This window comes from Octopus bimaculoides, chromosome 9 (genome assembly GCF_046866305.1).
Source record: "Octopus bimaculoides isolate indiv1 chromosome 9, ASM4686630v1, whole genome shotgun sequence".
In the NCBI taxonomy this organism is placed as follows: domain Eukaryota; kingdom Metazoa; phylum Mollusca; class Cephalopoda; order Octopoda; family Octopodidae; genus Octopus; species Octopus bimaculoides.
Window position 1 is genome coordinate 83,296,597 of NC_142936.1, and position 24,795 is coordinate 83,321,391.

At 37.4% G+C, this 24,795-nt stretch overlaps 1 protein-coding gene across 6 annotated transcripts in view; it reads right to left on the reverse strand.

The window, feature by feature from the left end:
* The window catches only part of LOC106877705 (peroxisomal carnitine O-octanoyltransferase), a 26,299-nt gene extending 1,769 nt beyond the window's left edge, over positions 1-24,530 (reverse strand). Inside the window, exons 1-15 of one of the 6 annotated variants that reach the window (XR_016243234.1) lie at positions 23,469-23,596; positions 22,614-22,692; positions 20,479-20,603; positions 19,281-19,405; positions 17,411-17,592; positions 15,798-15,925; positions 14,680-14,885; positions 12,769-12,882; positions 10,660-10,761; positions 9,802-9,885; positions 8,155-8,262; positions 6,176-6,306; positions 5,275-5,398; positions 1,682-2,748; positions 1,494-1,587 (exon numbers count right to left, since the gene is read on the reverse strand). Coding sequence is in view for 4 of the 6 variants with exons in the window: in XM_089357931.1 (XP_089214057.1) it covers positions 1,494-1,587; positions 1,682-1,760; positions 5,275-5,398; positions 6,176-6,306; positions 8,155-8,262; positions 9,802-9,885; positions 10,660-10,761; positions 12,769-12,882; positions 14,680-14,885; positions 15,798-15,925; positions 17,411-17,592; positions 19,281-19,405; positions 20,479-20,603; positions 21,648-21,679 (1,634 nt within the window). In the remaining 2 variants the exon portion in view is untranslated. Of the gene's footprint in view, positions 1-1,493; positions 1,588-1,681; positions 2,749-5,274; positions 5,399-6,175; positions 6,307-8,154; positions 8,263-9,801; positions 9,886-10,659; positions 10,762-12,768; positions 12,883-14,679; positions 14,886-15,797; positions 15,926-17,410; positions 17,593-19,280; positions 19,406-20,478; positions 20,604-21,296; positions 21,419-21,647; positions 21,703-22,613; positions 22,693-23,468 lie in introns of those variants that run through there. The other 5 variants (XM_089357932.1, XR_016243233.1, XM_014926661.3 and 2 more) reach the window with 5 other exon arrangements.
* Positions 24,531-24,795: the final 265 nt, after the last annotated feature.

The window sequence follows — 24,795 nt, forward strand, 5'->3', positions numbered from 1 at the left end:
TCAACTAAAGGCAGTGCTCCAGCATGGCCGCAGTCAAATGACTGAAACAAGTAAAAGAGTAGAAAGAGAGTAAGCTATTATGTTTGCTGGCAATGAAAGGCTTTTCCATTCAGAGTGAAGAGTAGATTGTGTTATGACTTGAATGCTAAAGCTGTATGAAGACTAGAAAGAAATAGAGTGAACATGCTCTGCTGGATGTGTAATTCTAGTGTGTATGAACAATGGAAGACAAATGAGCTGAGAAAAAAAAAAACTGAACCTAAGAAGAACGTGTGCAAGGGAGATGAATCTATTGGTATGGACATGTGATGATAACGATGGTGTGTGTGTGTGTATAAATAGGTACAGGGTGGGCCAAAAAAACCATGCACAAAATAAGTTCAATATGTTCCAGAATTGTCAAAGACCTTCAGTTTTTCTAAAATTGAATAAAGTAATGAATACACATATACATAAACAAAATTAATAATAATAACGTAACAAATAAAATGTCATATCTTCGCATGTGGCTTTTGGCCTAAACTGTATTCAGTTTCTTTTGCATTGAAAGTGTTTACTGGTTTGAAGTGCTCATCTCACAGTCATGGATTTGAATCCTGGACTGAGCAGCACGTATCATTTCATGGGGATCTAAATTGCTCAGCTGAAAATGAGTACAACCCAAGAGTCTCAGTAACTTAAAGTACTTCAATGCCCTATGCTGCTAACAGTAAGAAAGATTTCCTGACATGTAAGGAATAAGCCAAGAGTGCTTGTGACAAGCTTCACAACATCTTTCAGTCAAGTTTCAACGTCAAAGCTAGCCAAGGAAGGACTTTCAAAATAGCTTTGATGGTATTTACATAAAACTTCTCATGGTATGAGTGCAAAGCCAAAAACGAAAATTTATAAATGCATTCCATTCATTGTGAAGGCACATGGCTTAGTGATCAGGGTGTTGAACTCGTGATCATAATATTCTGGTTTTGGGTGATGCATTGTGTTCTTGAGTAGAACAATTTCATGTGGCTCCAGTCTACCTAGCTGTGATGGACCAGCACTCCACTCAGGGAGGAATATATATGCCAGACAAACCACAAAACCAGCCCTATGCTCCTTACGGAGTGATGTGGACTAATCATTCCATCCATTACTATTGTTGCTCAATACAGAATGGGGTTTACTGGCCATAGCTGTTGTACTGACCAACAGGCCATATCGGACATCATGCTTTGGAAACTGCTACATCCTAATACAGGACTACATTGGTGTTACTAGCAGAGACACACAACATGAAATTGAGGACCTCCCAAAATTAATAGTGGTGGGGACAGATTCTTGGTGCAGCCACTTAAAGGAGATTATGCATATACACATACACACATTGACAGGTGTTTTGATGTGGCTACATTAGAAATCATACACAAGGTTCTGTCAGTTATTGAACAGATGACCGCAAACAATGAACTGTTTAAGATGTAACATTTTCATAGATAGATATATTATAAACTGACCTCTTTATGAAAGCTGGGTCTGTAAATATTGCCGGAATATCTTCACCATTATCTCTTGCCAGAACATACAGTGCCAATAAATGTCTGTCGCAACCTACAGTGGAATACAGTGAAGAAGAGTCAGTTGAATGCAGTCAGTGTTGGTGACATGTACAAATGTAATGGATTTAGAAACCTCCAGAACTTACCTTCCAAATTCTGAGCTTCGCTTCTCAGTGTGTTGTGTTTCTGTGCAGCTGCTAACATGAGGTTCAATTTTTCTGCTTTCTGTTAATAAATTGGAATCAAATTCAGAAATAGTGATGAAACATTTAAGCAGCTCTACTTAACTATATATCAGAAGTCAAAACTAGAAGGTTATGACGATTTACTAACATCATGCAGTTTGTCATCTACTAAAGGCTTGGTGACTATATTCTTGCACTGTGATAGAGTGGAAGTTGTCTGAGAGTGAAGGAGAACTCATACATGAATGCATATAAATATATGTGATTGCTAACCTGGAAAAAAGGCCATTTTTCACTGTGGTTTGCCATAGAGAAAATTCTTGCTTTAGGTATAGGTGTCGAAACAACATCAGTCATCTCAGAGTCTCCTGGTTGACCAATAAATGCATTTGTAACTATTTGGTTATTCTCAGTATCAACTACTTCACAAGAGACAACTTTGGAAGCTATAGCTTTGTTTATAGAAAATCAGTGAAAGCTATTTGTTGATTCAAGTGATGACCTGCCAGGCTAGAATAAATTATATATTATGCATGCTAAGTAGTGTTGTAAACTAAAAAATCTTTTAAATCAGTTCAGATATGATGGTGTTCTGAGACCTATTGCCTGAAATAAGAATTTTCTCCATGGCAGATCACAGTGAAAAATGGCCTCTTTACAGGTCAAATATGTCGCAAACATACTTGAACTGATTTATAAGTTTATTTAGTTCACAATACTGCTTAGCATGCATAATATATAACAAAACAGGAAAAGATGCAGCAACACTCTATACACTTTTCTATGAACACACATAAACAATTAGCACTTCTCCAAATTAAATAAAAATTCTCCATACCATTTTGCTACCATTCAACAGAATTCAAATTACCAGAGGAAATTTTAACTTAACAGTGACTATATAAAGTTCGACTGGGGTCTGGGAAGCCAGGAGGCTGCACCAGGCCCCAATCTGATCTGGCAGTGGTTTCTACAGCTGGGATGACCTTCCTAATGTCAACCACTTCGAGGTTCAATTTTTCTGCTTTCTGTTAATAAATTGGAATCAAATTCAGAAATAGTGATGAAACATTTAAGCAGCTCTACTTAACTATATATCAGAAGTCAAAACTAGAAGGTTATGACGATTTACTAACATCATGCAGTTTGTCATCTACTAAAGGCTTGGTGACTATATTCTTGCACTGTGATAGAGTGGAAGTTGTCTGAGAGTGAAGGAGAACTCATACATGAATGCATATAAATATATGTGATTGCTAACCTGGAAAAAAGGCCATTTTTCACTGTGGTTTGCCATAGAGAAAATTCTTGCTTTAGGTATAGGTGTCGAAACAACATCAGTCATCTCAGAGTCTCCTGGTTGACCAATAAATGCATTTGTAACTATTTGGTTATTCTCAGTATCAACTACTTCACAAGAGACAACTTTGGAAGCTATAGCTTTGTTTATAGAAAATCAGTGAAAGCTATTTGTTGATTCAAGTGATGACCTGCCAGGCTAGAATAAATTATATATTATGCATGCTAAGTAGTGTTGTAAACTAAAAAATCTTTTAAATCAGTTCAGATATGATGGTGTTCTGAGACCTATTGCCTGAAATAAGAATTTTCTCCATGGCAGATCACAGTGAAAAATGGCCTCTTTACAGGTCAAATATGTCGCAAACATACTTGAACTGATTTATAAGTTTATTTAGTTCACAATACTGCTTAGCATGCATAATATATAACAAAACAGGAAAAGATGCAGCAACACTCTATACACTTTTCTATGAACACACATAAACAATTAGCACTTCTCCAAATTAAATAAAAATTCTCCATACCATTTTGCTACCATTCAACAGAATTCAAATTACCAGAGGAAATTTTAACTTAACAGTGACTATATAAAGTTCGACTGGGGTCTGGGAAGCCAGGAGGCTGCACCAGGCCCCAATCTGATCTGGCAGTGGTTTCTACAGCTGGGATGACCTTCCTAATGTCAACCACTTCGAGAGTGTAGTGGGTGCTATTTACATGCCACCAGCACAGGGACCAGAGGAGCTGGCATCAACCACGATCAGATGGTGCTTTTTACATGCCACCAGCACTCAAGCCAGTCAAAGCGGCACTGGTACGAAAAGGAAAATTAACTGCAGTATTTATCCTGAGGTAATATTTTTATTATGGATGCATAGTGTTTAAAACCATGAATGTATCAGCACCAAACAAAAGTCACCAAGCAGCAGCAACGAGAATGCTAGAAATAGATTTCTGCCTCATCGAGCTTTCTCAGTAGCATGTACTCACTCTCAACTGCATGCTAAGACAATATCAGAGCCTGGTGTAGCCATCTGGTTCGCCAGACCTCAGTCAAATCATCCAACCCATGCTAGCATGGAAAGCGGACGTTAAACGATGATGACTGCTATAGGAAAGCAGTGATATTTTTTCAATACATTTTTTTCATCATTTAACATCCGTTTTCCAAGCTGCCATGGGTTAGACAACTTAATGTGACAGTCCCCTGAAGGGAATAATACTACTGTTGGTTAGACCTAGGAAGCTGCACCGCTTCCTGTTGACTAGCAGGTCATGCTACTCCAGACTGATGACAAGCAAAGACTCAGAAACATGTCTCTGGATGCAGGCTTAGCTGGGTGGAGGTGCTTATCTCCCCCTTGTAAACATAAGGACACAGGAAATGTATCAAGGCCGACAGGAAGCGGTGCAGCTTCCTAGGTCTAACCAACGGTAGTATTATTCCCTTCAGGGGACTGTCACATTAAGTTGACAGCATACAACTACTTCATCATATCACTACTGCATAAATCTCTCTGAGAGATTTAGAAATATATTATTTCTAAAAATGGGTTAGACAGTTTGATTGGAGCTGGTAAGCCGAAGAGCTGCACTAGGTACCAGTCTGCTTTGGCTTGGTTTCTGTGGCTTCCTAATGCCAACCACTTTACAGAGCATAAAGAGTGCTTTTATGTGTCGCTGGCATGGGTGCCTCTTATGCATCACCAGAATGGGTGCCTTTTATGTGTCACTGACATATATGGACAATGAGGGTGATGGAATGGACTCTGAAACAATGGACAAGTTAAAGAGGCTGACCAAAGACAAGATGATTTCACCTGCTACCTGGAACCTCTATGGCTTTAACTGGTCAGACAGAGGTGGAAGGCATCCAGGGGGATGTTTCTCCTTCAGGAGTGATGAAGCACTGGATATTGGATATATATATGTGTGTGTGTGTATATGTAAAAATGTATATATATGTATGTATATGTATATATATGTATGTGTATGCGTGTATATATATGTATGTATATGTATATATATGTATGTGTATGCGTGTATATATATGTATGTGTAAGTATATATATATGTATGTATATATATTTGTATGTTTATATGTATATATATATATGTGTATATATGTGTATGTATGTATGTGTGTATATATACATATATATATATGTGTGTGTGTGTGTGTATGTATATATATATGTATGTATTTGTACATACGTACAAATGTGCACACATACATGTGAAATATTTCTTACCGAGACTTTAGGATCTAACATTGCTTGGCACCACTTGACAGCTTCCATAGAACAAGATCGGATTGTTTCTGTACGCCCATGCCAAAATACACGGATTGTTGCAGTTTCATATGTCGGAGCCGGCCTGAAGTAAAAGCATTAAATGGCAATTATTTCTAATCTGTGAAGTCTAAATTGTAATCATTAAGATCCTAGATCAATAGTTGTTATTCTAGAAGTTTAACTCTTTAGCATTCAAACCAGCCATATTTGGCCAAAATATTCTACTGTTTTATATTGAGACTGGCCAGGTCCAGCCTCTCACACACGCTCTACAATGCCATTCTAAAACTAAGCATTTACATCTCTAAACTACAAGATAATGCATAATTAATTTTATACTATTTTTTAATTCTTTTATTTGTTTCAGTTATTTGACTGCAGCCATGCTGGAGCACTGCCTTTAGTCGAACAAATCAACCCCAGGACTTATATTTTGTAAAGCTAGTACTTATTCTATCGGACCCTTTTTGCCAAACCACTAAGTTACGGGAACATAAAACACACCAACATCAGTTGTCAAGTGATGGTGGGGGGACAAACACAGACACATAAACATACACACACACACACACACACACATATATATATATATATATATATATATATATATATATATATATATATATATATACGGCGGGCTTCTTTCAGTTTCCATCTACCAAATCCACTCACAAGGTTTTGGTCGGCCCAAGGATATAGTAGAAGACACTTGCCCAAGGTGCCATGCAGTGGGACTGAACCCGGAACCATGTGGTTGGTAAGCAAGCTACTTACCGCACAGCCCCTCCTATGCCTGTATAAACAAACATTACATTTGGCAGCATAATCTGAATACTAAAGGGTTAATAGTTATACTCACTTGCCATTCAGACGGTAGTAGACATATTGCAATGCAAGTTGGACATGTGTATCTGGATGAAGATTAAAACTTCGCAGGAAAGTACGGCCATATTTATCATACCACAAAATGTTACATTTTACTGTCTTGGCCTGAAAATGACATAAAACTGTTACAGAGAAAATGTAGCAAGTAGAGGCAGGCTGGTTGACTGAGACACTAATAAATTAATGGTTGAGCCATTCCATTGTCTCTTTAGTCTGGCTTCAGTCAACAAGCTACAGAGGGATGACCAGCTTCCAACCAGAATTCTCCTTTTATATAAAACCTTCATTGCTGTTTCCTATAGATTATGGCTCTCAACACCACCCTATGAGATAACCTCTAAAATTTTAAACCTGATAGACAAGTTCTATAAAAAGAGACTTCAACATATATATATATCATATAATATATATATATCATCATCGTTTAATGTCTGCTTTCCATTCTAGTATGGGTGGGACAGTTTCACAAGAGCCAGTCAGGCAGAAGCCTGCACCAGACTTCTGTGACTGTTTTGGCAGGATTTTTACAGCTAGATGCCCTTCCTAACACCAAACACTCAGCAGAGTGGACTTGGTGCTTTTTACATGGCACAAGCACAGCCGAGGTCAGTTTTGGCAAGGCTTTTACAGCTGGATGCCCTTCTGAATACCAACCAATTTACAGTGTGGACTGGGTGCTTTTAAGTGGTACCTGCACTGACATGGTCACCAAGTACTTGCAAACCAAAAAACAAAAACTTTTAAGAGGGGAGGGGGCACTGGAGGAGGTGATCTTGTATTGCATGATGAAAGGCAAAAGTGAGACAGACATATAAACAGGTATCTTGCTGTGGAGGAAGTACAAGGTTACCTGGAGAGAGAAGGACAGAGATCAGGAATGAAGACAGAAACAGGTGTGCTACTGCAAAGGAAATACATGGTTACATAACGTGAGGGAAGTGCAGGAGAACGTGTGAGAGAGTGGGAAACAGCAGAATAGAGACGGTGGCAAAATGCTTGGCATACTCACAAGGGACGGGGATCAGAATATAAATGGGATGGTTGAGTAAAGGAAGAGAGGGATATAGATGGTGGTAAGTGCCGAGGCATACCCTTGAGGCTCGAACGCCATAATATAAGTGGCAGGATATTGTGACGGTAGTGTGAATAAAGAGTGCAGAGGTGGGGGAGGGGTGGCGAAAACCTGGGTATATATATATATATATTTCATTACAGAACAAATAATTTACGGGAAAATAATTTCCGAAGATATCATTGACTCTATAATTATCAAGTGTAACAATTTTAAAATGATAATAATAGAATTGATAATATAGGCGATTACAGACCCCACCCACCAAAAAAGCATTAAATAGCTGAAGGATTAAAATTAATCGAAGGACATACTAAGTATGTCTATCTGTTGGAAATAACAGTCAAATCTCTTATTTAAATCACCAAAATATATGCACATATATATATATATATATATATATATATATATATATATACATACATACACACTTAGCTTTTCATCCTTTTGAGATTGATGAAATAAATACCAGCCAAGTGCTGGGGTTGATGTAATCGACTTCCTCCTTCCTACAAAGTTGCAGGTCCTGTACCAAAATTTGAAACCATTATTATTAAGGTGGTGAGCTGGCAGAATCGTTAGCATGGTTGATGAAATGCTTAGCAGTATTTTGCCTGTTGCTATGTTTTGAGTTCAAATTCTGCTGTGATTGACTTTACCTTTCATCCTTTTGGGATCGATAAATTAAGTACCAGTGAAACACTGGGGTTGATGTAATTGACTCATCCCCTGCTCAAAATTGCTGCCCTTGAGACAAAATTTAAAACCATTATTATTATCATTATTATTCTTATTATTATTATTTAGAGTAAACAACCTGAGTTTCATGAGCTGCGAATGCAGTAAGTCTTCCTTAAGATAAAATGAAAATCTAAACTTACAGTGTTCAAATATATTTTCCTTGCATCTTCAATTCCTTGATAAATGCTTTCATTCAAGTGAAGTGTAATTTCTTTTGGCGGTTCCAAGTCTCGAACAGTCATGTTTCCCTGCAGTGATCAAGTTATATATCTTATAGAAACAGCTGTTGGCAAATTATTGAGAGCAAAATGAAGTTAAACAAGAGATAATATGGAAGCTGGTCATTCCATCATAAATTAAACCTTGATTACAATAGTTTATTCAGTGTTAATGAAATGTAATGAGCAGAGAAAAGTTAATTAAAATTTCTTTTGTAACAAGGAAAACGAATCATTGGTTTCATGACTAATTTCTTTTTTTGATAAAGGTAACAACAACAATTCTAGAATTTATATTTAGATTAACCCAAAAAGCGCTTGGATTTGCATGGACTGTTGAGCACATTTTATGAAAATGAGACTACCATGCACACATAAAAAACAAAAAATAGTTAAAATATCTTCTTAGTATATAATGGTGGCAAGTTTTATATCATCTGAAAAGTCATTGGGGGGTGGGGGGTGGCGGTATTGGAGTGTTTGAGTGACATTAGACTCCAACAAATGGTCATAAATTAAATGCATCTATCTGGGTTACGATTGTGGCCTGTCATGCTTTATGTGTTAAATATATTTATGTGTGTGTGTGTATGTGCATATATATATATATATATATATATATATATATATATACATATATCTACACACATACACCCATGCACATATATGTATATATATATACATATAAGTGTACACACACATTTATATACACATATATGTGTGTATATGTATGCACATAAATATATGCGTGCGTGTGTGTATTTCAAAGTATACAGTATTATATATCTATTACAAATGATCCTGCCAATTAGTTTCACACTGGATATAAAACCAGATTTTGGATAACAGCACATGAGGCAGAAATAACATCAAAAGGACCACATGAGCAGCCAAAGATGTGAAAGTATGTGGGAGTGGCAGAAAGTCTCTTCAGGATTAGATTCAATACCCATAAGTTCTTCTTCAATATCCTAAAGAGACAAAATGTCACTGCCCTGGCCAGGCACAAGTGGTCATTAAGGAAAGTGCAATGGAATACAGAATAAAGTGGAAAATCTTAGAGAAGTGCAAGGCTTAATGCAGATTAAGCTTAGCTGAGAAAGAAACCATATAAAAAAACTCTCAGGACCATGACATCTATTTAAACTGCAGAAGTGAGATCTTTAGCCCTTGCCCACATGAAAGAAAGTATATTTCATCATAGCTACAGGCTCCATTATGACTATAGTTACTAATTCTGCACCTTTAATATGAGCAGCTAATACATTGACAGTCCATTACTGGGGACATTATTATTCCTTTTTACAATATTCCATTTACTGTGCTTTTATAGATAAAATATATAAGATATAATGAAAATTCAGTCAAGGAATCAACTTTGAAGCATGGTGCATCAGTAGTAGTGGTAGTAGATTTTGTGGTTTCATAATAGTTCAGGGCCCGACTGTGCTTCAATAGCCAAAATTTAACTTGGTTCCCATAACAACTTCTTCAGTAGCTATGGGCTTGTCTTGATCTCTGTCATGCCATAAAATGTAAAGATGAATGTCAGAAATGAGTAAAACTTACTGTCCATTTTCCTTTTGACTCTTTGACGCGGCAGTCAACATAATATGTCATGTGGACGGTGGTCATCCCATCAGAGGGTGAGTGCTAACAGAATAAAATGAAGAACAAGTCATTTATAAAGTGAAATGCTACATCATATATGAGAGGTTGTAGGGCAAATAGTTATTTTCTACGGGCAATAAATGAGAAGGAAATAAGAATTATTTGTTTAAATAGAGAAGTTGAAAACTTGAAGTATTCGAAAAGGAAAAGAATTTCTAAAGATAAAGGGGAGCACTATGAAATGGTGTATGTTATAATATGGGAGGTGAGTGTCAAAATAAGGTTAACAATAATGAGGAAAAGGGATTAGGTGGCAAACCACCAATATTGTTAGCATGCTGGGCAAAATGCTTTGTGGTATTTTGTCTGTCTTTATGTTCTGAGTTCAAATTCAACTAAGGTAAACTTTGCTTGTGCTCTAACTCAAGTGTTCTGAGGATCTGCATGTATACAACTATAGTGCCTCCTGTGTTGGTGGCATGTAAAAAGCACCATCCGAACGTGGCTGATGCCAGTTCCCCCAGGCTGGCTCCTGTGCTGGTGGCACGTAAAAAGCACTATCCAAATGTGATCAATGTAAGGATTGCTTGACTGGTTCCTGTGCTGGTGGCATGTAAAAAGCACCCACTACACTCTCAGAGTAGTTGGTGTTAGGAAGGGCATCCAGCTGTAGAAACATTACCAGATCAGATTGGAGTCTGGTGCAGCCACTAGCTTTCCAGACCTCTGTCAAACCGTCCGACCCATGCCAGCATGGAAAATGGACGTTAAACAACGATGATGATGAAAACCAAAATGGAAAACAAAATTACTTACATCAAGGTTAGAACCAAAAAGACCATTTTTGAAACTGATAAGGTTAATAGATTTATCAAACCATCTGTTAGTTGGATCACCGGCAATGGCTTTTTGAAACAACTGGGAAAAAGGAAGAAAGAAATAATGATGTTAAATAACATGGACAAGAAAATATTAATATCTGGGCTACCACTGCCATCATTATATACAATCACCACTACCATCTTCATCATCTTCATCACATTCATAGAGTTACATTGCTTATATAACATCTTGCCAAGCACATAGAGTTTTTACATAATTCATTTTTCTTTCTCTTCCCTCCACACACACATTCTACATCCAATACCTCAGTCCCACCCCATGCACATATCTCTTGCTCTCACACACACACACACACCACAACATATATACCATGCTATAACTGTGTATAATAATTCTCTAATGTTATCTAAGAGACACTAAATCTGTTCTGAAGATGAAAACAGTAAACATATCTTATTGACACTCACCAGTTATTATTGATGGATATGAATATCTATTTACAATTTTTATATTATACTCTTGATGCATATATATATATATATATATATATATATATATATATATATATATATATATATATATTATTTCTTTATTGCCCACAAGGGGCTAAACATAGAGAGGACAAACAAGGACAGACAAAGAGATTAAGTCGATTACATTGACCCCAGTACATAACATAACTGGTACTTAATTTATTGACCCCAAAAGGATGAAAGGCTAAGTCAACCTCGGTGGAATTTGAACTCAGAATGTAAAGACAGACGAAATACCGCTAAGCATTTCGCCTGGCGTGCTAACGTTTCTGCCAGCTCGCCACCTTTATGTATATATTATACAACATGTATTTATTTATATACATGAGTATATATAAATACATATGTATGTATTTGAAGAAATATAAGCTATGGACAATATATAAAGAAAAGGGAACATAAGTTCATTTCTGTTTATTTGTTACTTGCATGCATGTGACCATGCATGCACACACTGACTAATAAGAAAAATTGTAGATGAAGGAATGATAACTGAACCTTTATTGATCATCTATTTGCTATATATTGCATTCTTTCATTCATGTCCATTTCTCATCTCGCAATCACTCCCTCCTCAGTTCTTACTCTCCTATGCTTCTAGTGTAACTGGTGTAGACAGTGGATCTCCTCTGCTCATCATGCATTGCTTCCACTCAGTGTAACTAAGCATGTACCTATTCTGACTGTTTTCTTCCTACCACTCCTTTATACTGCTCATTAATACAGGACCCACCTGCTTTCCATTTGCCATGCGATCCCCTCCATTACTCAATCCCTTCAGCTCATCTCATCACTAAAGGATAAATGGCTACATTGAACCACTTCTGCTAGTTCACTCTAGCTTCATCCTCCACTTTACTGCTTGTCATCATCCTCTGTCACTGCCTGCTATCTTATTCCTATTCTTTTTTTCCTAGATATTCTGGTTCTCTGCCATCGACCGATTCCTTGGGTCACATAGACTTCTGTCACCTCTCTGACATCTCAGTCATGTCCCATATACACACACTTCCCTTAAAATACTGAGCACTACCATCACTCCTGTCCCAATCACACATCCCTCTCATCAATATCATTTTTGCCTCTGTCACTCAGGTTTCCCACTCTGTAAAGAAACTGGCAAACAAGGACAGATGTGGTTTTATGAGGTCCCTTTAGTGATGTTGTGATGATGGCTACCCCTCAAGTGCTGGCGTCATGAAAAAAAGCACAGCCAGTATGTAAGATTGTGAGGATGTTTCATTTTGTCAAGGTCATGACATCTCCCTATTGTTGGTGCTGTGAAAGAAAAGAGTCAATATATTCCGTAAAGTCAATGTTAGGAAGAGCATCTGAAATAGAAACCAAACTAAAAATGAAATGCAGCCATGAGATGAAGTCACATCTAAAAATGAGGTGAAGTCAGCTGAACAGTCTAGATAAGTAGACCCAATCACTACACGTAAGTATGGAAAGCAGATGCAAAATAACGATGATACCATTCAGATATACATTGCACACAGATATATACACTATGCACCAAACTTCATAAAACAAAAAAGAATCATACCTCACTGGTGTCTTGAGGACAGTCTTCATCCAAAGAGACAGTCATTACACTCTTCTGAATCAATTCCAAGGTTTGGAAGTTTCCTGGATGGATTGCTAGTAATTCCTTGTAATACTGAAAATACAGAGAGTAGTAATAGAAATATATATATATATAAATATATAGTCAATCCAAACATGAACAACGCGAGGATGTGGCATAAGTACAGTGTTATTGGATGCTCAGGAAAGGAGGATTTCACGGTTCAAGCAGAGCTCTTCATCAGAAATATAGAAAAAGTCCAAAGGGAAGATGGAGAAAGAAAATCGCCAACGATACACACGCGGAGCTTATTTTAGTATTTGCTTTGCAATACTCCTGAAGTGAAATTGTCTGTTAATCAGACATTATTGTATTAATGGCAGGTTATTTTACCAATTAAAACACATGTACTGCTTGTAATTTTACTGCCTTCTATTATTACCAGTCAACATATTAACTAATTAGCTAATAAACTGCTCAATTAATTAATCAGTTGGGTAGTCAGAATCTGTTCATCATAACCTCTGATTTTATCAATGACACATGCTCATCCACTCTTCTGTTACTTTCATCAACTGATTTCTCTGTCCTTTGGTTGCAGCACTGAGACAGAGAGGATAAGGTACATGGGGTTGTTTACAGGGATATTATATATATATGTGTGTGTGTGTGTGTGTGTGTGTACATAGTAAAATTGATAAAATGAGAATGGTGAACTTGTTGTGCGGAGTGTGAAATACAATGTTTCAGACAGAGTTCTCCTTCAGGGAAAAGTCGATAGGAGAGAGATCAATAGAGACAGCAGAGTTTTACATTCTCTAAGTTAAGAAAAGTGACTAAAACTGATAAGGAATGCAGGACTATGGGAGCTTCATACATGAACAGAAAGAAACATGGTGAGAGAGGTTGAAGGATAAGAAACGGTTACATGAACTAAGAGGTGTAGAATTAGAAGGAACAGAACATGGTCTGTAATCATGGTAGGAGAGAGTTATGACAGTTGATGACCTAGGACCAGCAGAGTGCTGGGTCTATAACTGACTGAGGAAACTTTTGATTCAGAAAGAATTGTCATATTCTTTGACATTGAGACTTGAAATTCAAACCAATGCTGCAGAGCTGGTGAAGGCAACTGAATTGAAAGATGTAGCAGACTTAATATGTTTGGAGTGGGAAGAAGAGTAGTGGACGTAGAAGTGAGAGTCACTGGACTTGTAAGTGGAAGGAGGTAGACAGGTGGATATTGCTCATGGTGATGGAAACATGGAGAAAACTAGCAGACGTATCAGATATGGTGGAGGTAAGTTCCAAGGTAGGATGACAGGAATTAACAAAAGAGATAAAACTGTCAAGCTGTTGTCTGGTGAGTATGGTGGCACCAACACAACCATTAATCCATTAATATAATGAGCACTCAGTTCTAGGATGGGTCCACTGAACTAAGCAAAGATTTGCTCTTCGGTGTGACGTATGAAGAGGCTGGCATAATTGGAAGCTATCCTAGTTCCCATAGCAACCCGACTAGGTTTGCAAAATTCCAGGAAAATCATCAATGGAACATTCAGGTCAAGCAAAGCTGAAAGAACTGAAACTTAGTTGAAAGATTTATATGAGATAAGAAAACTAACAAAATGTGTTTTGAGGGCTGATATTTCACAGGGTTGAAAGGTCAAGTAGACTTTTGTCTTGCAGATCCCTTATAAAGGATTTTGGTGAGCCTGTTCCTTTCAAAAATCAAATTGAAAAAGTTAACTCAAACCACACACACACACAAAAAGAGACAGACTATGAGATAAGTACTTGAGATAAGTACCAGGAATAAAAATTGATGAAGAATTAAAGCAAATTTTGACTTGTTTCCAAACCAAGAAATGTGAAATGAAATCTTACCTTTGCCCAACTTGTTCTATCATGTGCTGTGAGTATCCCAACAGATGGTCCCACTGCTTCTTTGATACACTTATCATAAATAATTTGAAGTTGTTTCTGCATCTCTGGTGCAGTGATCAGTTCATCTGTGTCATCAGTGATTCCCATTGTAAACATTCGACCATGACACAAGACCAAAATATGCCGGGGAGTCTCCCCTTCGCTCTCTAAAACACCAAAATATTACATTATTTACATTTGACAGATATTTATCCTCATCTTGTTTGTTGTTAACACAACGTTTCGGCTGATATACCCTCCAGCCTTCTTCAGGTGCCTTGGGGGAATTTCGAACTTGGATTCTCATTCCTAAGGTATTTTTCGATGTTATTATTATTATTGTTACTGTTCAGGTCACTGCTTGGAATTGAACTCAAAATCTTGGGGTTAATAGCCCGTGCTCTTAACCACTATGCCATATTCCCATGGGCAATTATGGAGTGAATTTTAGGGCATATAAATCTAATATTTTTCTATCCTTCCTTAATATATCAGTATTAAGAAAGGATATGCCATATGCCATATGCCCATGGACATATGACATAGTGGTTAAGAGCACAGGCTACTAACCCCAAGATTCCGAGTTCGATTCCAAGCAGTAACCCGAACAATAACAATAATAATAATAATAATAATAACATTGAAAAATATCTTAGGAATGAGAACCCAGGTTCGAAATTTCCTCAAGACACCTGAAGAAGGCTGGAGAGTATATCAGCCAAAACGTTGTGTTAACAACAAACAAGATAAGGACAAATATCTGTCAAATGTAAATAATATACATAATTTATCATCTCTTAAATATAGAACTGTACCAAAATATTAGATCTTAACTTTAAGGTTATGGCCAAGGAAATTGTTATAGATTGTTGTTATAGAAAACAGAATAGTGTTGAAATGACGGTATTGTTGAATAACTGAGATCAGCATCTCATACAGATGTATAATGTCAAAAAACATAGAAATATATCAGTAGTAGATGGCTATATGAGATACTTTGAGTGATGATGATGAAGATGATACAAGTATGTTGATGCTGGTATTAATAGTGGTAATGATGATGATAATAGTGATCCAACCTGTTTTAAAATAATACAAAAGATGGTCCTTCTTTGTTCCGGGGATACGACAGGTGGTAAATATAGTGTGGTATTGGTTCATACACAAGGACTGACCATTTCTGTTTGTCTGAGATCGGAGAGTTTCACTGCAACAATGGAAACGGATATATATATAAATATATATATTGCTGTAGAAAGTGGGTTGAAGTGATGTGGAAGTAAGAGGGAAGAGGTATGAAAGTGAGAATTGAAAATTTGTGGAAGTATATTGGAAGTGTCATCATAGCATGGAATGAAAGATGACAAAGTGGACTCTTGTATGAGATGTTGTTGTTGTTTATTCTAGAATAGGAAAGTAGAAGATAGATTTAGCTGCAGTTGAACCACAATAATTTCACTTGACACTGTGAAAGAGTTAACATCTGTTCAAGTACAGACTCCAGCTTTTGATATAAACAGTTCAGAGAGCTCCCATCTCTTCTGGTAACAAAGGCCTCTCACTAAGAGAGAAAGGCAGACTGCATGGTGCCTGTGTGTGAACAGCCATGCTACACAGCAGTGAAACATAGGCTGTGACTGCCAAGGACATGAGTAGGCTTGTAAGAAATAAAGCTAGTATGCTTTATTGGATGTGTAATGTCAGTGTGCATGCATGACAGTGTAAGCATCCTGAGAGAAAAGTTAGGCATAAGAAACATCAGATGTGGTGTGCAAGAGAGATGACTGTGCTGGTATGGTCATGTGATGCATATGGATAAAGACAGTTGTGTGAAGAGGTGTTGCACTTGAATGGTAGAGGGAACCTGTGAAAGAGGTAGACCCAGGAAGACACAGGATGAGGTGATGAGGTACAATCTTCAAATGTTGGGCCTCACCAAGGCAATGACAAACGACTGAGACTTTTAGTGATATGCCTCACTTGAGAAGACCCGCCAAGCCAAGTGAGACTGTAGTCGTGGCCGATACCAGTGTAACTGGCTTGTTAAAAGTACCCTTGAAACGTTGGGCGATATGCAGTGCTTGTGAAGACCTGTCGAGTCAAGTGAAATCATAGTCATGGCTGATGCCAGTGACATCTGACTGGCACCCATGCTGGTGGAACATAAAAAGCACCATTCAAGCGTTGGGCCTCAAGAAGGCAATGACAGGTGACTGAGACCTTTGGTAATATACTGTGTTTGTGTAGACCTGTGAAGCCACACGAGACCATAGTCGTGGCTGATGTCGGTGTCATGTTAATGGCACCCATGCCAGTGGCATGTAAAAGTCACTCACTACACTCTCAGAGTTGTTGGTATTAGGAAGGGTAACCAGCCATAGAAACCTTGCCAAATCAGATTGGAACCTGATGCAGCTCCCCAGCTTACCAGTTTTCAGTTAAGCTATCCAACCCATGGCAGCATGGAAAGCGGACATTAAAATTAAATGATCGTGATGATGATGGGGCAATGGAGAAGAAGAAAGTGAATAAAGAGGAAAAGATAAAGAGAAGAACAGAAAGAGGAAAACAAAGAAAATGGAGAAAGAGTGGATAAGAAAAAGTGAAGGAACAGATAAAAAAAGTGAGAATGAGAAAAAGGAAGAGTGGTGTGCGTGTGTGTGTTTGTGAGAGAGAGAGAGAGATATCTTACCGTCTAAGAAACTGCCAAAATTCAAGAGTGTAATACAAACACATAGCACACCGTTCTATCTGGGTCCCTACTTTGGCTGGCCAGTAATGCCTATAATAAGGTCCTTCACCCCCAGTGTTGATCATAGGTGCACAGGGACTGCGAGTCTCTAGGTAAGCAAGGTCTTCCCACCATTTCTCCAACTGTGGAACATAATTACAGATTTATAAATTAATAATTCATTATTTCCGTAATTAGAAATATAAAAATTACTCTATGGTGATGTATACACATCATATACACTCAAACACTGTATATGCACATATCTACAAGCTGTGTATGCACATACATCTAAATACTGTATTCACATACATTTACACATTATATACACATATCTATACATCATATACATCTAAACACCATATACATATATATCTATGCAATGTATACAAACATATATCTATAAGCTATATAAATAAGTAGATAGCTCTCTATAGGGTTCAACAATAAGTATCCAGTTGTTCAACCATCTCGACCAATCAATCACTGAAATATAAGTGTAAGTGGCAGAGTATTCCACAGATAATTATACCATTAATTAGGTAGAATCTTGTCTCTTGGATCTCCATGAGTGGGTTCCTAAGCAAGTCTCTAAGTTGATTGATCCCTTTCTCAGCAGGCATTGAAATATGACCTTTTGCAAGTTATCATGTAAGTGTAAGTTTATATATATATATTAGTATGTATACAATGAGAGAAAGAAAAGGAAAAAAGAAAGAGACAGAACCAAGAATGACATCTTGAATTGCAATTTAATTGCAATGGCTTGACCACATATTAATGAGAAAATGTATACATTTACAAATATGTTAATATGTATATAATGAGAGAAGAAAAAAAAGGGGAAAGAAAAGAATGCTTTTGAAAATAATGACTGAATTAAGCTAACTTCTTGAATTGTAATTGAATCTCAATGGGTTGACCACATTGGTACAATATAATTGAAAAGAAGCTTCTCTTTCCCTATCATCCTTTTTTTCTTCTTCCTCTTTTTTGTTATCTCTTCCATCATAAGGGGGTAAGGTTTAAATTGTGTTTGATTAATACCTAAATAATGCATGTGCTGTACTCTTTTACTCTTGTTTCAGTCATTTGACTGTGGCCATGCTGGAGCACCGCCTTTAGTCGAGAAAAATCAACCCCAGGACTTATTCTTTGTAAGCCTAGTACTTATTCTATCGGTCTCTTTTGCCGGACCACTAAGTTACGGGGACGTAAACACACCAGCATCGGTTGTCAAGCGATGTTGGGGGGACAAACACAGACACACAAACACATATATATATACATATACGTATATTCGACGGGCTTCTTTCAGTTTCCGTCTACCAAATCCACTCACAAGGTTTTGGTCGACCTGAGGCTATAGTAGAAGATATTTGCGCAAGATGTCATGCAGTGGGACTGAACCCGGAACCATGTGGTTGGTAAGCAAGCTACTTACCACACAGCCACTCCTGCGCCTACTTCATGTTTTTCTCAAAAAGGTTTGTTAAGTATACAATTTTGAAAGACCACTGTTCAGAGAAACATAGACCCCATAGTGTTAATGAACCAACATGATAACACTAGTCCAAATACATCAGTGTTTAGCAATGGCAGAGGTAACACATTTGTGTTGCAGAAAACTACATCTTTAGCTTTTATATTCCTGACAGAGTTTGTGAATTTTCTTTATAACTTTCTTTGAACTTGTAGAATAAAATGAATCACTGCAAAATGTTAGAATTAAGAAGGTAAGAGAGGCAATAAGCATCCCCCACTTCTCATATAAACATTACAATAAAGACACAATGTCTGAAGTATTAAGGATCGAACAAAGTTAACTTACCCAATTATTCTCATTCTTAGCTTTTTCCTCCAAGAGTCTATGTAGTCTGGCACCGGCATTGCTGGCAAATTCCTGCACAATTTCCGTGGTCTGCTGGTATTCTTCGTCAGATACATGTGGTCGGACTAAAGACACAAACAATAATTCCCCTTTTATTTTGTAGAAATCACATTCTATTTAATGATTTTCTGCTATGCTGGTAAATATGCCAGCCAGCATTATGGAGGTGTTCAGTGAGTCCCAACCTCCCCTTATCACCCCACTTTCATGGTATGTATGACCAGCTACCAATTGCAACCAGCCAGTTCTACTATAAGCTCCTGTATCCATTTCTAGAAATGCATACACTTCAAACAAACCCACAAACTCCATGCCCCTCCCATTAGTTTTCTGTAAGCACCTCCCTCTCCTGCCCTCCTTTACCGCAACCAATGGTGTTCAACAGGTACTTATTTTATCGACCTTGAAAGGATGACAGGCACAGTTGTATTTTTACTGTGAAAGTTGGGGAGATAACTATATTTTGGGCCTTGTGCCTAGAGTAGAAAAGAATATACTATATATACATACACTACAAACACTAATATACTATATTGTGTGATTACATGATCAACCAGACTACTGGATGTTGTTATACATCACTGGTCACAATGTGCTTTGCATTGTTTTTGGTTTTGAATGGTGTCACCCCATTGGCAAGGTGAGCAAGCCAACATTCCCCCTGATCAGAAGGCTATCCGGTCATAGGGTTACTGAATAGACTGGAGCAATGTGAAAGGAAGTGTTTTTCTAAAAAAACACAATGCACAACTAGTCTGGGAATTGAACCCATGATCTCACAATTGTGAGTGAAACACACCTAACCACTGAGCCACATGCCTTCACAATATATTATATACACACTGTACAAGGGGATGCTGAAAAGTTCCTGGCTTTGAGTAAAAGAAAATACAGGAGGATCAGTTAATTATGATTTTATTCAACATATTCCCCTCTCAGATTCACATACTTATTGCACTGGTCCTTCAGGTTTTGTAAGCCCTGTGAAAGAACTCAAAAGGTTAGGCCTCCAGCCAGGCCTTTCGCGACACCCGCAAAAATTCAGAAACTTTTCAGTACCCTCTCATACATACACACTATACACCTTACATACACAATCCCTTTCATATTCAGAATGAGAAAATGAGAGGAACTTTACCTGAATCCAAGTATTTCTGGAGAGTTTTACTAAGATCTGGACATGGTAGAGGCGGCAATGCATCTTGGTTTTGGAAGGTCTTCTCTTCTGTTGAAGTTATCTGCAGAATTGTCGCAGACATCTTTCTGTCAATGAGAACAGACGCAATAATTTGGAGTTTAGTAAAGCAATATAATAAAGATTCAGAGAATTACTAGAGAGAGAGAGAGAGAGAGAGAGAGAGAGAGAAAGAGAGAGAAAGAGAGAGAGAGAGATGGAGAGGTATGACATACAGAACAACTAGGAAGTTCTATGAGATACTTATTAGGAGCTACAGATCAAGGTAGGGTTCCAGACAGACAGAAAGTGACTTGATTGGGAAACAGTACAGCAGATAAAACCATTAAAGCTAAGAGACAAGCCTACAAAGACTGGAAGAAAGAGAGTAGCAGAGAACTATACCAAACTGCTAGAAGAGAAGCTAGATGTTAGGTCATAATCATTATTCAATGTCTGTTTTTCCATGCTGGCATGGGTTTGACAGCTGAGATGGTAATGATGTGATAGTAATAGTATGAGATGAAGTTGTGATAGAGGCAGAGGCGATGGTGATGATGGTATTGGTAGTTGAGGTGGTCAAGCATGATGGTGATAGTAAGGGATGTGAAAGACAGTGGTGATGGTGGTGGAGGGGAAGGTGGCAAAGTCGAAGGTGTTGATGTTGGTGGTGTCAGAAGTCTGAATGTTGTGTAGGGCAGTTGTGATGGCAATGGCGGTGATACTAGCGATGGTGACAGTTGAAAGCAATCAACAGAAAGAGAAAGAGAAAAAAAATGTACTTAAGTTGGTGTCTTTTACGTGCCACCTGCACAGGAGCCAGTCCAGCGGCAATGGCAACGACCTCGCTCGAATGGCAACGACCTCGCTCGAATGGCAACGACCTCGCTCGAATAGGCAACGACCTATATATATATATATATATATATATATATATATATATATATATATATATGTATATGTATGTGTGTGTGTGTGTGTGTGTGTGTGTGTGTGTGTGTGTGTGTATGTGTGTGTGTGTGTATATATATATGTATGTACTAGAATAGATGCAAGCGCTAATATACGATTTATAAAAACATGTGACATTAATAAAAATCTGTAAATGTACAACCATCCAGATTTCTGAGTACCTTATTTTTTCTAATATATAATACCTGTACATCACCTCCAAACCTAATATATATATATATATATATATGTATATATATATATATATGTCTCTCTCCCCTCTCTCTCTCTCTCTCTCTCTCTCTCTCTCTATATATATATATATATATATATATATATATAGAGAGAGAGAGAGAGAGACTGGAACGAACACGACACAATGAAGTAGAGAAATTTGAAAAGACAACACGAAACCGGTTATTTCTCAAAATACAATGTTTATATACCAAAAAGATTTTATAACATTTTTCTGACATCATTTAAATATATACTTTAACCATGTAACACAAGCCTTCTGTAGTTTTTTCACTCTTATTATCTTTTATATATATATATATATATATATATATATATATATATAAGAGAGAGAGAGAGAGAGAGAGAGAGAGAGATAACGAGTGAATGAGAATAACGACAGAAGGGTTAAAAAAAGTGTAAAAATAATTGAAGATAAAATGTAACAAAGCTGAAGCCAAAACATTAAAAATTATTGAAAGTGGGTAGGAATAAACACTACGTAGTGTAGTAGTACTACGCTAGGGTATCTGTAGAAAGTTGAATGTGATATTGGAATATAACGAGGAAAAATTCGTGAGTTTTCCGAAAGTCCTCATCCCTCCTCAAGATTTTCCCCACAAATTATTTCATAATCGTAATGTATGCCGTTTGAAAGGTATTTATTTAAAATATCACTGAAAAAAACAAACCATTTTCCTAAAAGTTACAAGGGAAAAACACCCAAAGTTTATACAGCTGTAGTCCGAAGGGTAGTAAAAGTACACAATACGTAATAATTGCTTATATTCCAAACTGTATAAAATGTTGGGTGCATATAACTTGACTCCGGTTATCATCATGATTCGATACATTTTCTTAGAGTCAAACGACTTAATATATATCAAAAAAAAAAAAAAACCTTTTATAATCACATTTGGGCGGAGTTCCGGAACAGGCACTGTCGATACTTTATTTTTTCGAGAGTTTCCTTAGCTTTCCATACCTAAAAAACTAAATATTATGATTCTAAGTACTGGCATTGATATAATTGAGGCTAGCTCTCGAGATATTATAAACAAACGGCGACAAATGGGAGCATAGAATGTATGACCGACATTCTCTTTCACTGGGGTAATTAACAGAGAATGAATGCTATTGATTTCAGATAAATTCACATAGTGAATTCCACCCATGATAACCTATCTTATAAAAGGATTACATTTTCCGGTGATTTAAGGAAAATCTGACTGCCATTTCAAGTCGAGCAACCTCGTTGGGTCACGAATGGTGTCAGGCCATTTGTGTAGACCTAATTAAAGGTATTCGAGAGATGATCAGCCAATCTTTTTAGAAGTACGTGGGACTAATTACACATATATTTTTTTTATTGTAGATGATAGAGTGATTTGAGGGATTTGGTTGCTATTTCTAGCAAGACGAGCGACTATATAGAGGCTGTCGCGCATGATTAAGAATGCATTGGGATGCAGCGAAATCAGCAGACAGGAAAGGCGGTGACGGTGACACAAACAGTGGCAGTGGTACGAAGGGTAACAGTGACACAAACGTACACAAAGGAAATAAATAGACAGAATAGAAAGCGGTCAATAGGACAATGGGGGAGCAATTGAACATGTCAAATAGCACAATGTGAATATATCAATGCTTTGATGTTTGACTGTAGACAGTAGTAATTAAACAAACGAACAGATAAATGTCTAGCTACAGGCATGCACAAAATATACAAAGTCTGAAAACAGATAGATATAGAGTTACGTGTTACAAACCTAGTAAGTAAGTGTCTCCAATATTTGGGATGTCGGTCTAGATATTGACTTATTCACGGGAGATAACGCCCATTGTTAAGTTGAATTGTTGAATTACCGTTCTTGATGGTTGGTTCCCGACTGAACTCTTAAATATCCCTCTGCTTCGCTTCGGATCAGAGGTACGAAAGCAACAAAATAACTTTTAAAACGCAGAACAGGTTTGATGACGTTTTAATGTGTCATTGGTTTAGATAAGCTTCCTTAACTACTATATCTCCCTCTCTTTCTCACGCACGCAAGTACGCACGTATGTATGTTGCGTGAAACTTACGGAGAAATAGTTTGTGAAGTTTTTTCATCGTCAATAAAACTTTACTTTCAACTTTTGGTATTCAAGTATTGTCTTTTCCACCTTTTTGTGCTCACATGTGTGTGCGCGCGCGCATGCGTGGGTGTGTGTATCTATCTAACCAGAGCTGGGCATAAGTCCGTTAATCCTTAATTAACGAAGTTAACATTTTCGTTCAAGATTTAACTTTCAAGTTAAGTTTGAAAATCATTATTAGACTAATTAACTTCCGTTATATTTAGCTTCCTTTAACTCGAGTCCGTTAATCCAAAACTCGTCTACTGCAGCCTCTTAGTCGACGCAGCTTTGGCCCCTTGGTCGACACAGTTTTGGCAGGCATCGACAAAAGATTTGCGACCCTCCTGGGCGATGAGGAATGCCAACTGGCTGCTGCCTTCCAGCCCAGGTTTCGCCTCATCTGGTTGGATAGGTATTATAGCGCCAGGTTCACCAAGGTGAGGGAAAGCCTGGCGGATAAGGTCGAGGAGGCAGTCTGAGGAAGTGAGCAGCAACAACGAAGACGTGGAGGGATGAAGGAAGCCACAGGTCACTGAAGGACAAGGCCTAGAATTTAGTAAAGTCCTGGTTGGAAACCAACCCCAACGATCTACTAACAGATGCTGCCTTTTTGAGTAAGTGGGGTAAACTTGTTCATTAAGTTCAACACAGCCATCCCTTCCAGTGCTGCAATTGAACGTTTATTTTCTATGGGTAAGGACATCTTCAGTGCCAAGAGATCGTTCTTGTCTTATGAAATTTTTAGTATGTTAATCTTCGTGAAGGGCAACATTAATCCCATCAACAAAATGAAGAGGAAAAATTAAATTATGCAAATACCGTGTTTTTAATTTTTTTTTTAATTTTTATTATTTTATGGCCACTTTATCGATAAATCGTTTTTAACTTAATATTAATATTGTTTCATTTGAGGTTTTTATTATTTTTTTTACCCTTTTCTGGCTCTAAAAGCCTTTAAAAACCTAAAAGGGCTAAAAC